The sequence below is a fragment of the Mchenga conophoros genome, linkage group LG4 (genome assembly GCF_057382185.1).
Source record: "Mchenga conophoros isolate Kocher_MC1m ecotype Shallow Benthic linkage group LG4, M_conophoros_male_GT1.1, whole genome shotgun sequence".
NCBI classification, from domain to species: Eukaryota; Metazoa; Chordata; class Actinopteri; order Cichliformes; family Cichlidae; genus Mchenga; species Mchenga conophoros.
In genome coordinates, this window is record NC_140529.1 from 32378878 (window position 1) to 32394486 (window position 15609).

Below are 15609 nucleotides of genomic sequence, written 5' to 3' on the forward strand. Positions count from 1 at the left end.
TCTTGCTCTTGATCTTCCATAGTCTACTAAATATTTAAGTGTAGATGTCTATGTAAGCATGCAAATTATTCATCTACTCCAAACCTTTCTAGCAGACAGGCAGCCCAACTATGCAATTAAAAATTTGTTATTTAAATATGTTTTGCTTTACTCTCTGATTCAGATAAGATGCACTCTTTACTTGGTCAGGCATGAATGACCTTTATGGATGCCTTTCAGTTCAAGTCCTCAAGTCAGGCCCTATTTCAAACAAGCCACTGCTTATCAGTAACCTATTACTTCTTGCGCTGGCTGCCTTTGCAAACACTGGCAGAGGCTTTTGCCACAACTATGTACACACTTTGGAATACAGCACACAAAAAACACAGATATCCAAAACATCCAATCTGTCTTTAAAGTCTTGGACAGTGGAGCCCTTTTTGTTTTCAGCTGACATGATCATAAGGAACTATTTCATTTGTAATCCAACTGTCATTTTCCAAATGGTGGGGGAAAAAAGACTTGAGCTACTTTTTTTTTTTTTTTTTTTTTTTTTTTTTTTTTTGACTTTGGAATTTTTGACAGGTTGTTTCAAATAAGAGAACCAGAAATTCGATGTCATTTGAGCTACAATGGCTACTTTCTCCAGACCTGGATGTGTGTGGGTGTCTATTCACCCCAGGCCAGCTGGGTTAATGTGATTGTGTTTAATGCGCTCCTTACATACCCCTGAGCAAAACACATTCACACTGATATTGACTTGCTTGTTTGGGAGAATTAATAATTAAAATCACATTTACCTGCCATAAGTATGTGTAGAATGGAAATTCCTAGATGCTTGTGTTGAGGTATGTTTTGTTCAGGGTGTTGCCTTGAAAGATTAAGTTGGTTATAAATCCATGCCAAATAGAGTTTGCACTAGAATTCATTACAAATCGTGTTTTTTTTTGCAGTTCATGATTTCACACATCAAATTAACTCTTGTCTTCCTTCAGGTGGTGTGGGGATTGCAGCTACTCAGCTGTGCAAGACAGTGAAGGATGTGACTGTGTTTGGCACTGCTTCAGCCAGTAAACATGAGACCATCACCCAGGGTGGAGTTACGCATGCCATTGACTATCGCACCAAGGACTATGTGGAGGAAGTCCGCAAGATCAGTCCAAAAGGTAAGAAAATTAGCCATATGCACTGTTAAAGCTGCCTAAATTCATATTGAGACTGTTTCATATTTGAAACTGAAACAATCTGAAATTCAGATTGATATTTTCCCCTGGCAAGAACCAGTACTGTGTGGCTGCAAACACTGAGATGATACATTTTCAACCACATTGTCTTTCTCGACAGAGCTGGCTGCAATGTGCACTAGACGGATAGCATGTAGGGAGTCATTTTCCCTACCCAGCAAACTCATTTCACTAAACAGTGACTGTTTGGATTCTCACTGCCACCAACAACGTATCCACACAGTTTTATGTAGATGGACTCGCCAAGATGAGCACAAAAGAATTCAGCTTTTCAGTCAAATGAAACAATGTTCAGTTCCTGTTTCTCCTTCCAACTACTGCTGTGATCCTAGCAGGATGGAGACTGTTATTATGCTGGTGGCTCATTTCATAGTCCCCTCTTCAGGCCGTCTCTGTTCTTTGTAACATAGAGTTAGACAGACAGGCATTACAGAGACAGATAGCGAGAACTGACACTTTGGACACAATGTATCTAATTAGAAGCCTGGATCAATGTGCAGTCCTGCTCTCTACCTTTCCCTCTGTGTCTTTGGCTGCCTGTCAATTTATGTGTGCTGTGGTCAAGGCGGAGTCCTGCTGTGAGCCTCCCACAATCAATAAAAGCAGGGTTTAATAGAGCAAGGAGGGGTAGCCCAATTTGAGGAGTCCCCTCTGGCGGAAAGGAGCATCATTAGGCCTGAGCTTATATAGTTCACCATTAATAAGCCACAAAGAAACCTTCATAGTTAGATTGCCATCCTTTACCATCTGTTCAGAGGGTAGGTTATTATTCTATCCTCCAAGGAATGGACAGCAACAGAAAGTCATTTTATCCCTCTGGTCTGATCAGTGACAAGAATGAAAGAACATCAAACAAGCAGGCCCTTACTCGACTCTTCTTCTTACGTCTCTTGGAATATATGGGCTCGTCTCTGTGCAAACATGGTGCGACTTGGCCACACTTGCTACTCCCAGTGAACTCTGCCATGCAGAGGTGGCTGCTGAGGAGACTTGGCAGGCTGTTCTCTCTGAATTCACACCAGTGATGACTGTCCCTTTCTTCTCTATTCTGCTCCAGGGATGGACATAATACTGGACCCTCTTGGAGGATCAGATACCCATAAGGCCTACAACCTGCTGAAGCCTATGGGCAAACTTATTACCTATGGTAAGTAGAAAAACAAGGCCAATGCTTGAGAGTCAGTTGGTAATTTTCACGAGACAGCCATCCACAACATTGCTTTGGAAGAACAGGCCAATAATTTGGGCTGTAATTTTTTAACTATACTATTAAGTGGCCACTTTTTTTTTTCTTTTTTTTTCTAAAACTTAAGGTCTAAACCAAAATGTTGGCCATTATAATTGTTGGTGACCTTATTATAGCGTCATGTAACATTAGTAGGAATGCTAAGGCTTCAATTTACTGCTTCATTTTTTTTAACTGCAACTCTACAGCTTGAAATAAAGCACATCAACAAAAGACAATATACCCAATATAAGACCGATGATGTCAAACCTTTAATTTGTAGCAGACTAGTAGAGTGGTGGGCAGAATAGAGGCCCATGTCATCGGCATGCTGCATGTCATTTGTGGGAAGCCCTTTACACTAGCTGTGTTGAGATGCCAAACTCGAACCAGTATACATGCAGTGGGTGGGGTCGGCATCCATGGAGAACAGGGTGCTCCCTTTGCATGTTGCTCAGAAACCTACTACCCAGCATGGTGCCCTCCACCCTCGCCCATTCATCCATGTCACCCCCACAAAACCCTCCAGCTCCACCCCACCATCCTCTCCCTCAGCTTCTTTTCCAGCTTATCAGAAGTATGCATAGCCGAACAATGAGTGTTTTATGCGCAAGAAACCTGGAATGTGTCTGAATGTAGCAGACTGGGTCCCTCTTTCTGTCAGAGCATGCTTTGTGTCCCCTGTTTCCCTTGAGAAAAGCTCACACAGTGAGGCCATAGGCTACATGAACGCAGGATGAGGGGGAATAGGGATGTGTTGACAGTGACAGCTGAAGTGCTAAAGAGGTTTTTTTTTTAGGGTGGAAGGTGTAGGTGAGAGTTTGAGGACTGAGGGGAGACAGAAGGGAAACAACAAACTCGATATAACAAGGTGCAGCACTTGACGCTTGACAGAGATATTCAATTTACAGTGACGTAAAACAGCCAAAACGGCAAATCTCCACACTAAATGACCAGTTAAAAAGAAACATTTGTGATCTTTTTGTGTACATTACTTGACAAAAAATTACCTGTCGTCCAATTTTCTGCTCATTTTTTAATACATTAATAGAGTGGGTCTTTCACCACTAAGATGAAAATAGGTTATCAGGAAATGAAAATAGGTTATCAGGTGGGTAAAGCTGTTGCAGATGAAAAAAAACTGAGAAAGTTGGTGGGGGACTGGGAAATTTCATAATTGAATCTCATGGCAAAATTTTGTCCTGGAGAAAATACTGTATTATTACTACCACAAAGAAGATTTAGACTATTTTGGCAGGCGTGCATGCATGTTTCTGTCTGTGGAAAAATAAGTATTAATCCTCACCACTGAGGATGAGAAGTTGAGATCAAAACTGAGGTGTAGTTTGAAAATGGGTGTGGTCTAACAAAAGAGTGCAGAATAAAGGGTTCCAGTTCCTTCCCCATCTATTTACAACTCCCCATATTATATATCTTAATATCTATAGACATATAAATTTGCCAGCCTCAATAACAGTTCAATGGTAGGAGCCAACACAAAGAGTTTTGAGTAGTCTGTGTTTCATGAATTTAAGGTAGTCATAAAACCTTTGACTGCAGGTGTGTAGCTGGCCTGCTCTAAGTTAGTTTCTAGTTGAAAGTCTTTCTTAAGCTTTTTATTCCAGTGATAAGCGATTTAAGCTCTTACTTTTTCTGCCAGGAGCGGCTAACATGCTGGCAGGACAAAAGAAGAACCTGCTTGCTGTGGCAAAGAACTGGTACCACCAGTTCTCCATCCACACACTCAGCTTGATTCAGGGAAACAAGTCGGTGTGTGGCTTCCACCTTGGCTACCTAGATGGGGAGACAGAGCTCATCACCGAGGCAATGAATACCATTCTGGATTTCTACAAGGACGGCAAAATCAAACCCCGCATTGACTCTACTTGGCATCTTGAGCAGGTTTGTGTCTCTGTGCTTGCCTATTTATGCCAGTAATTACTATTAGTCTCATGTGGATTATGTCTTGGTGGATTACGTTCTTTATTCTCACATAAAATAAATTTATAAGTAGAGGCTATGATCGGTTAAATACTATGAGATTATATCATTGTTATTTTTTTTGTTTTTTGAAATTTTGCTTAAAGTGGTCAGTGTAGTTGAGTAGATTAGGTCATTGCAGGGACTATTACAGTGTAGCCTTAGAATTTTTGACATTACATTAATTTAGTATAAATGTAATGGCTTGTATTTATTTAGTTCATTTGTTAATCTAAATTCTATTTTAGATGAATTTCTGCTAATCTTTACAATTTAGCAGAAATTCATCAAATTTTTTTCAAAACTTATATTAATAATAGAAAATCTTCTGTATTTTACAAGATATATGCAGTAGTTTTCCTTTTTAGCTGAATTTGCCACTAAACAGTTTCCATTTCATGTCCTTTATATCTTTTTTTTTTTTTTTTTTGTAAGACCAGATGATTTATCACAACACGGGTGCATTTACACCTCTAATATATATGCTTATTGACTCACATTTACAACCCCCCCCCCTTTCTTAAAATGGATGTGAATGCCAGGTGGGCCTGTGTCTGTTTATGCATTTGGTGGTAGGATCTGCAGAAGCTGGGTGTGGCCGTGATTCAATAGGCCTCCCATTCAACAGCCAAAGTTTGTGCAGAAGAAGCGCTCTGTCTCAGTCAGACAGACAGACTCAGATTGTTGCTGACAAAATTAACGCTGCTAACAGATATGAATAGAGATGGTGTGAAAAACACAGATAGACGGAGAGAGAGAGAGTCAGAGGCTGATATCTTCTGTTGTCAAAGTCAGAGCTGGTCAGTATTTTGGCTGTGTGACTGGGACCGGAGAGAAACACCCGCTGCCTTTCTCCGCCATCTGACGCTCTTTCTCTGCCTCTCCATCTGTCTGCTCTTTCTATCAGATTCTTTTTCTCTGTCTTTAGGTTATTGACTCCCTCTCTGTCTCTCTCTGTCTCGCTGTATTCTCTCCTTCTCCCTCCTCACAGTGTATCTTTTTTGCTCTTTCTCTCTTGTTGCTATGGTGACATCCTTTAGTCAGCGTGTGCCTCTGTCTTAGGGAGGGGCCCTGATGTATGAGAAAGAGACTTGGAAGGAGAGTGGAAATACACAGAAGAGAAGGTATAATCTCTGTCTGGCTTGGAGCAAGTTTTTGGACAAAGTCTGCAAACATGGGTTAGATTTACATGAAGCCTAATGATTCTGAAAGGTTTAAAAGCTCCATACAAAGAAATATGAAACGGCTGAAACTGACTGAAATTTAAAATGGTTGCATAGGGTGGGACCTTTTCATAAACTGATCAGAATTTAAAAAGAAATTATAGTACATAAATGATTCCTTTTTTTTTTTCTAAACAAAGGTTGTAAACACTTTTTACGATTTTGTAAAAATGGTGGTTTGAGCTGAATTGGCCCTACGTGGAGTTTGATTTTAAAGAAGATAATAATGGAAACTGCTTCAGATCAGAGAGCTGCTCCAACACCCATCAAAGGGATAAGAACTTTCACAAGAACTTAATGCTAGGAGAAACCAGTTGGATCATTACTCGTACTTGGCATGAAGCAGGTTATGGTCTGCTTTGAATGCCTTCTCGCTTCTGGTAATACGCCTGTAGGAAACTTGACAACCACTCATTTGCTGTACATTCACTCTACTTTTGGCTATGTCATCTTACAATGGCACAGTGAAATATCACAGGACCAGGGAGCTGACAGGTCAAATTCCGATTAATGTCCAATCCAACTCTCCAATGTTCTTTCCTGGGTAATGCCTGTAAAAATTCAGGGCTGCAGTTTGAGTGAAAATGACTCTGTTTATTACTCTTATGCATGTTACACTGTCCCAGTTTAGTGTTTGTGCATCCATGCATGTAAAACTCAGACCATATTAAATCACATTCCATGTAAACAGCTGACCTGAAATCTTCAGTCAGAAGATGTAACCGTAGCCAGTCACACTTCTGCTAGTAGAAGTAAAAGCTGTGGGTTAATAGGGTTATGTTTTAGTGTACTTTTCAAACGCAGGCACCAAGGCAGAAGATGCATTGCAGAGTATATAATTAAGTTAATTAATTTACAGATGGAGGGAGAAGACCATTAAAGTTAAGGTTTGGGGCAAAGAAATCGATACAGCTTAGTATCCTGATATTTTATGTGGCAATTACGTGGCGATACAGGGAATCCATTTATTTTATTAGATAAATAAAAATACTCTGGGAAAACGATGAACAAGAGGGCTCACCTCATGCGCCACCATCCCGTGATCATGCAACCCGAGCAAATTTACATTTAATCGGCTCAGCAAACTAATGGCTCAGTCATACAAGTTAAAATTGTCCAGAGCTTGGAGGTGTTACGGCCAGTGATCGTGATTACACAGGTCACTTGATAGGAGGCAACCTTTCTGCAAACAGTTGCTGTCAGACTTGGACTGACTGCAATCACTCTGTGGTTGTCAAAGGTTTCATATATTTGCTTAAATAATTTATAAATGCGAACGCACAACTTGAGAGAACTCGACTCAAATGGCTGCCAGGTTGTAACCAGGTTAAACTCATATAGAACAGGTTGCTGAGTTCAAATGTCAATTTATTTCTGGAGAAGAAAAATTAGGGGATTTTTATGATAATTTATCACTGTTAATAACAACAACTTGACCACATGGCAACATTTATGACAGGTTTTAGTGACACTGTTGGTTTGCTTCAGTCTCATTTTGCAGCAAAAAATAAATAACTGAACTGAAAAAACTTTTATCTTATTGGATAAAAATTTCCAAACAGGAGGAGAAAAGAAGGGGAGTCGCCGACAGAAATGGGGAGGGAAAAGTCACAAAGACTAAGTAAAACAGGTCTAAAAGTACATAAAGTAGAGCAGGATGGCAATCAACAGGCGAGGGGAAAAAGGCAAATCAGACCATAAAAATATTGGAAAAAATAATAAAGGCACGAAATAAAATGGACACATACACAACAGAAACTTACAAATAAGAGGAGTTAACTGAAAAAAAGAGACTTGGAAAAACTAATGACACAGCAGACCATGACAGATAGTTGATCGATTTTTATGACCTCGGTTGAAATGCCACATCTTGACCCCATTCATCACATCCCATCCCCCCCACTGTCACTCTTTGTTTTTCCTCCAGTAATCAATGAACATGCTAGGACCATGTTTTTTGTAAATTAGACTGTTCCTTCCTTTCCTGTAGTTCCTCAGGATTCATTATCTACATCTGCACCGATTTCCAAGAAGATAATGGTCATGTAAGTAGCCACAAATAGCACACCCTTATCAAGATGCCTGGGAGTGAGAGAGGTTGGCAGATCTTAGAGAGTGAAGCCTAGAAGTCGGTGGAGTCGTTAAAAGGAGGCAGTCTGTGACTTTCATTCACATCGAAGATGATTCTTATAATTCCTGGACTCACCCCTCCCTTTCTTTCATTGCCTGTTCTTCATTTGTGGGATACCAGTTGCTCCCTCCGCCTCCTCCTCTCCCTTTCCCATGTGTCTAAGTCGTCAGGGCCACGTTTCAGCCAGGCTTTACGTTGCTAGGAGATGGCCCTGTTGCCGTGGCATTGGTCGTTAGGTGGTCTGCCTGCCTCGCGCAAATAGCGAGATTTGAGGAAGGAGGGAGGGAGATGTGATGGAGACGGGAACAGACAGTGGACAGAGCCCAGTGGTCAAGAGGAGGGTGGGGCCAGTCTGGCTGGGATTCTCCACTCATCATTATGATGAAGGAGCAGTAGGACCAACATCACCCATCCATCAATATGGAAAGGGGAGCCTGAGGGTTGTAATCTCATCTGTCCCCAACGTGAAATATTTAGTTTTTGGAAAGAAAATCTCATAAATATCAGATTTGCCACTTCATACTTCTTCTTTTTTCTAATCATTTTAACCCAATAAGCACCTCAATAGGACGGTGTAACATTTTTCCAGGCCAACCTTTCAATAAGAATGACATGCCAAATTCTACAGTACCACATATTTTGGTCACTATAATCCTGTTCATTCTAGCCAGCAAAGAAATCTCTTCTTAAAAGAAATTTTACTTGAAGTGATGGAGCATAAAATCCTCAATCCTTGGTCTTAGGAAAGAAAATCAGTTCTTAAGTTTAGGCTTAACGCTTCAGCAATCTGAATTACACAATACTTTGAAAGTTTTACTGCAAAATGTATTTTTAGTGGAAAGTTTCCTTGCACAATATTTCCAAGCTGAGCTGTAGTAGAACCATCAGCTATTATGAAGCTGATGAATGTTTATAAATGTAGATTACATTTTAAAAAGCAATACCTAAGTTGTCATCAGTTGAAAGCCAGTGGCTTCAAGTTTGCATTTCAGCAAAGTATTCCCTCTTTTGCTTTAAACACAAACTACTTACTTCCATGTAATCAACACTCCGTCTTCTTGAGGAAATCTGTTACTTCCTTCCTAATGCGTAGTGATTAAAACATCTTAATATTGTGGGGGGATGTCTGTTATTTGATAGAATGGGTGAATTTGATAAAATGAAGCAAAAAGTGATTTTGATTTTAGTTGGCCCATCATTAAAACATTCACTATTTTTATATTTAAGACACACTAATATTAAATAATGCATGTTTGAAGTGTTCATTATTCCCTCCATTTGCTCCGTTATCCTGTTACCACTTCTTATTTGCTGTGTACTGCTGCAACAATCTAATTTCCCCTCAAAGATTATTAAAGTCTCATCTAAACAAATATAATTTCTCATATACTGCATATTAAAGTCATATTTGAAGAGCAAGCTTGCAATATTTGTTTCCAGGCTGTGGTGTCAAGAAGGGAAATTGGAGGCAGATAATGTAAAGAAACACATATTGCTGTGGAAATGTTTTTGGAGGGATGATACTAGCTTCTTCTGTCTCAAAGAGAACTGTTTAAAAGCTTCCCTTTGCTCCTTTTCGCTATTTGCTCTTTCATCTCGCCTTAAATAATCAGCTTCTCCCTCTCTCCTCCAGGTGGGTGATGCCATGAGAAAGATGCAGGAAAGGAACAACATTGGCAAAGTGATCCTCACTACAGAGCCGATGCCCGAGGAAGAGAAGAAGGAGGAGACCAAGAAGGAGGATAAGAAAGAGGATAAGAAGAAAGAGGATAAGAAGAAGGATGACAAGAAGAAGGACGATGCCAAGAAGGATGAGAAGAAGGATGACAAGAAGGAGGACAAGAAGGATGACAAGAAGGATGACAAGAAGGATGACAAGAAGGATGACAAGAAGAAGGAGGAGCCCAAGAAGGAGGAGAAGAAGGAAGAGGAGAAGAAGGAAGAACCCAAGAAGGAGGAGAAGTGAGAGGGTTGAATGGATGGATAGTCAAGCAGACCAGCAGGGAGTTTGTCTTGGGATCTCGGGTGTGGTGTGGGATTGTGGGGATGGATTTGGCAATTTAGATGGATGGGGTGGGGTTGGGGGGGAAGTAAGAATGGGAATGGGTTAGAAGGATGGATTAGAAAATGATCACAGCATTGTCAGTCTTTCACATCCCCTCTCCATCACCTTTTGGGTCCACAATGACAGCGATTACTCAGACCTGGCTCCACCCACCTCCCCCTCCCTTCCTTTTCTTGCATTTATGTCTTAAAGATTCTGATCACATCGAAGCTCTGAACCTATCTTCCTCTCTGACATTGAGTGGAAACGGCCAAAAAACAAAAAACAAAAAAAAAAACATAACGATAATGGCAGAGACAGAAGGACCATGGAGGATTGTGGGTACGGTCCAGGCCTGGGGCAAATTACTGTTTCCCTGACAACAATGATCCCCACTCTCACACCGGCCCCACCCTCGACCCCGTGCCCCTCTGCACCTCAACTCCCACTGTGCTAAATTGTTCTGCTCTGACTTCCACCTGCCACCTCTGCTTCCCCATCCCCTCACTGTGCTGAGTCCCCACCCTGCCCCCACTCCACACACACACCTCCCACACCACCGCCCCTGCCCACCCACCTTCAGGCCGGACCCACAGACAGGCACAAAGACAGGCAGTAAAATGAGAGAACCACACCCACCCACACGTTGCTCTCAGTGTCCAACGCTTAGTTATGTCACCAAGGATGAGTCAGAGATGCCTGTGATTGGCTGGTGCACCTCCTCTGGAGATATTTGCATCATGGCTTTTATCATGATGTTTTATGGCTCAGACAATAGTGTTAATACTGCAAGACCTAACCCTGGTTGTCATTTATGTGGACTTAGCTTGAAGCTTGTATCGGTGTTCATATAAAGCAAGGCGAAACCTCTTAACAGTGCATTCGTTCCCACCAAATTAAGTGAAGCTAATATAGAATCTGCAGTTTTGCACTAGCCTGAATATGAATTTGCCTCATAATGAGCCTTTCAGTCCAACGTTGAATAGAGAGGCAGAAATCATTGCTCAGCTTCCTTCTCCTTAGTTACAGATTTTTCTAGCTGACCAACTGTTGGCAAGAAGTGCACAGTGCCAATTAAGGAAGAATTTGTTTCTGTTTAAACAAGTACAAACACAAACATAGTGTGATGAATGAAGCACTGTCATGTTGAGATAGCGAATCGTCTGAAATGAGCAAGTTAAGAAGGTGAATACCAGTTTAGTTTTTAGTTCACTCTGGATAAGGCTTTCTTCCTCCTCACTCCTCCTTGAGGAATTCCATGGCTCCTTTCACAGCGACCACTCGCCTGTCGATCATTCTGACCTGAGAGAGGAGAATTCACTTCAAGCTGGCGTACATACTTTGTCTCTCTCTCTCTCTCTCTCTCTCTCTCTCTCTCTCTCTCTCTCTCTCTCTCTCTCTCTCTCTCTCTCTCTCTCTCTCTCTCTCTCTCTCTCTCTCTCTCTCTCTCTCTCCCTCCTCTTGCCACTTCCCTCTCTATGGTCGGCATAGCAACAGGCGTCAGGCTCGTCAGAGATGGCACTGTGGTTTGTTTCTCCCCCTCTCCCAGAGTCTCTCCTTTCTGCTTTCTTAGTCTACATTTGCCAACAGTTGGTGCTGTCGACACGTACTTCAACAGGTGTAAAATGTATTGAGAATGAGGAGCTGAAGGCTTAGGCCTTTAAGACTCTATATAGAGAGAGCGATGTCTGCCTCCTCTTGAATATGATGAAATTGGACAGCACTTGCTTTAAGGTGGTCAAACTATTTTCCTCAAACTACACATGACACTGTGCAAAAGGAAGAGTGAATCTGCCCATGACAAGAAGCTCATGCTCACAACCAAGTGGTTAGATTAATAGCTTCCTACTTTGCACAGCCAGCTGCACTCTTCTTTTAGTCGGTAGGCGTAGTTGGGTAAAAGGAGAAAAAGTTCCTCAATGAAGCTGTTCTCAAGTTTTGTGGATTTGTTTGCATAACTGGGCCATGATTCCTGGAAAAAGATACTGCTGCTGAGCTGTTCAGATGCATTTCATTTGAGCACCTGAGGCAAGTGCCATATAGTTTCACTGTGTTCAAGAGAAGTTAGACACCTTTACAGCCGGTCTCTTGAAAACTGGGCACTGAGACCATCTAAATAGAAAAGTGGCACTACGGGTCAGAGAAAAGACATTTGTTTCTTTTCATTTTTTTGGAGAGTGAATTATCCCTTCAAGGCCAGTCCTTCATATTTCATTGCACCAAATCCTTCACGTCTGAGTCAATCTACTTTAAACCTTGACTATTTATCCACCTGCCCGCCTCACTGCCTGTCTGTGAGTCTGGCCTCTGTGTCAAGACTCAGATGGTGACTAGTGACTTTGTAAAAAACAAAAAAAACAAAAAAATGTTTCCGAAAAAAAGTTGTTGTGTTAGCATGAGTGGCCTCCCTCATGTGCTGTGTGTGGTGTGCCATTATGTGTGAAGATGTGCGTGTGTCCTCAGGTCATTTGTCAGGTTTTAAAAGCACCCCCCCCCCCCCCCCCCCCCAACTCCTACCAGACGTTCCCTCCTTACACTACTCTGCTACAGTACGATGTAGCTCTGAAACCAACCAACCAACACATCTTACTCTATCTCTCCCTCCTGTCTGATAAGAGGCCTGTATTATGAGGACAGTTGGTATTAGTATTTTGCACTCTGCTCGCTGATCTTAATGCACTTGCAAGCATGGCGGTCTCACTCCAGTCCAGCACAGGCTTTGATTTTGCTCCAGGTTTGCAGCCCATTTCCCATCATGCGCTCCCACTGTATCTGCTAAAGCTCACTGAAAGCACAGGTGGCACACACACACACAGAAACACACAAACTCATGCAAAAGTCCCCTCATTTTCAGCTTGCCAACTTCTCCTGGGTGGCAGCTAAAATCAAAGCATTCATCCATCCTTGACTGTGGGAAGTAAAACGTGGAGCAGGTCCGAGCGACGTGGGCTGGAGTGCGACCGGCACGCTGGTGTGGGGAGTGATTGTGTCCTGTCAGCCTCTGGTTAGTGTTCTGTTCTAATCTGCTGGGCTCCCTTTGTGAACCTGTGGACGGTGCTTCTGTTCCGAGTGCCATGTGAGAAACAAACGCTTCAGTTTTGAAATGAGAAAAAAAAAAAAAGATGTTTTACTTACTATGTTATTTTGATTTACCTTTATATTTTTGTTCGTTTGTTTTTTGTTATCCAAGGGTTTAAAGTTCAAAGCTCATACTCTTATGTGGGGACTTGCCAACCTGCACTCCTCTTTAAATGTGATGAAGTCTTTCTGTTGGTTTAAACCATGTGTGCCAAATTGTATGTATATTCCTCTGTCCATGCTTTGAATATTAACAGTGCATAAAAAAAATATGAAGAAAATTCTGTTGTTGGATGCATTTCCGTCAACCTTGAAGAAAAGAGGAAAAAAAAGAAAAATTCACACAAGTTGTCACATTGTGTCAGATTTATATCCCAAAATGCTCACAGGTGCTGACAGAATTTTGCTGCAGTTTATAAAAGGTTTAACACAATCTGTATTTGGTGATTGGTTGTAGTCTTGCTGAAGCATAGGCCTGCATTGTGCCTCTCTCCTTACCTCAATCTGAGATGTATTTAGTAAATGCTTTTCGCTGTGTTTTACCAGGTCTCACATCATATCAGCCCCAATAGGATGATTCCCTCTGTTGGTTTACAGCTATAACATCAGTATTACAGTGAAGAGGAACAAAACATGGTGGATTTAAGACTCAAAACTCCACTGCACCAAAAGACGGTCGTAAATCTGCAAATTTCCCCCAGCTCCAAAGCTCTGTGCTATTCCTCTCTATGGATTTCTTTTCTTTCAGTTTGTTTCCAAAATGGTTTGTATAACAAGTGAGGGACCAGATGTTTTTTACACAGCTGTGCAGGGAAGCCAGTACTGTAACACAGCTGAGCACAGCCTCTGCTTATTGGCTAATCATAGCTCAGTTCTGGCCTGCCCCAGACACAACATTTCCGCTTTGCAGTTGATCTCAGTTCACTCAAGGATTATTAAGAGTCATTCCTCTTTTCCTGTGCTGCATCTGCAAAACCTCTTGGCCGGTGCAACAGTTGCAGTCCAGCAGCCAGCCAAAAACTCCTCTCCATATCAGCCTCTTCCTTCTGCATACACATTCAAAGAAAATAGAGCATTACTTTGACATCTGGAATTTGAAATTGCATGCATTCATCTGCATGTGGAAAACAGATTAAAATCCCTTTTCTTTTTTCTTTCAACATTTTCCCCGGGGTACTTTTGAACTGAGATGCCTTTGACATGAACTCAATCAGCGGGGTGGGTGTTTCGCGTCTTGAATTCGGGTTCAAGTGGATCCGTCGGTTAAAGTAAAACCCACCCCTTCCTACTGTGGCCTGCAGCCTGAGAGCTTTTCCACCGTGGTGAAGCTGAATTGTAATCTCATCTTGAAATGGTTTCCCAGTCATTCCAGACACTTATGCAAGAGTACTTAACAACTCAGAAATGCAAGGGAGGAACAAAAAAAAAAAGTATTTCAAAGTTTTCCAAAAAAATTAAAGTGTTTTGTTTTTTTGAACATTTTAGATTTGATTATACTGTCACTCATAGTTTTAGATCTAAAGAAAGTGAGTACAGTGAGTGTTGTATTTCCAGCAGCTACTTTTCTATCCGTCTTGGCTTGAAGCTGTAGTCCCTCACACCCACCCACCGTTTGCTTTGTGGTGATTTATTTCTTCTATATGGTTTCTCAGGTCATTCCAAACAGCAGTTTTCCCTATGTAGGAACCCACTTAAATCTCAATTTACTAACACACACATCATTGTTTCACTGAGTTAACTGCACAAACTGTCACACCGATTTTCCTTCACAGTACTCACATTTTAAGTAAGCTTTAGTGTTCTAAGTCAAAACAGGGAGGATGAAAGTGGCTTAGTTCCACATTCAGAGCCACTGTGTTCGCTACACTACGAACTCAAACGACCACATCTGCCTGCAGCTATTATCCTTAGAAGTCGTTTTTGAGATATTGCAATGCAGCTGCATTGCAGAGATGCTAATAATAATAATAATGGATTGGATTTATATAGCGCTTTTCAAGGCACCCAAAGCGCTTTACAATACCACTATAGAAATCAACCTGTTGGGTAAGGAAGTACAACCTGGCTGGGCGTGTCATGTACAGTACTAGAATGCATGTTTAGTCAACAACAACAACAAAATAAGGCATGTGTGTATGTACCGTTCTGTGTCTTTCACATTAGTTTAGTAGTCATGTAGTTGTGTGGTGTGTGTGAGAGAGGAGAATGCCAGCCTGCTGCCCCCCTGCGTCACCTGAGACCCTTCAGCATGGGAACCTCCATGGCAAGCTGGTACATTTACAAGACATCTTAACCTATCTCTGGGAATGCTTCAGAAACCCACTTCACATCCATCCTACTACACACCTGTCAGTGACCACTGGTAACTTTCTACAAGGCATACCCAACAGGTTGATTTCTATATTTCCTATACTCTGTCCTTTGTCTTGTTTTGGACAAGAAAGGACAGAAACTCTGTCCTTTCTTCTTTTTTTTTCCCCCCCCCTTCTTTGTTTTTAAATGGTTGCAAACACACTTTCTCGTCTCAACTTTGTTTTTTAAACCCTTTGAATTGATGCTGCTTCTGTGCTTGACTCTGGGTTTACTGCGTGGTGCCATGTTCTCCACATGGCCTTTAGAGCTTGTAACGCTTCAGTGTGTAATGTTACCATATGCCTTACATGTTTTCCAGGACTAATAAAAAAAAGCATAATAAAAAAAGACAG

The 15609-nt window shown here is 41.5% G+C and overlaps 1 protein-coding gene across 1 annotated transcript in view; it reads left to right on the top strand.

Moving 5' to 3' along the window:
- Window positions 1–15604, top strand: part of vat1 (vesicle amine transport 1) — a 32890-nt gene extending 17286 nt beyond the window's left edge. Inside the window, exons 3-6 of the mRNA XM_085271862.1 lie at window positions 975–1145; window positions 2281–2370; window positions 4109–4350; window positions 9416–15604. Of these exons, the coding sequence (XP_085127988.1) occupies window positions 975–1145; window positions 2281–2370; window positions 4109–4350; window positions 9416–9748 (836 nt within the window). The 3' untranslated portion in view covers window positions 9749–15604. The remainder of the gene's footprint in view (window positions 1–974; window positions 1146–2280; window positions 2371–4108; window positions 4351–9415) is intronic.
- Window positions 15605–15609: the final 5 nt, after the last annotated feature.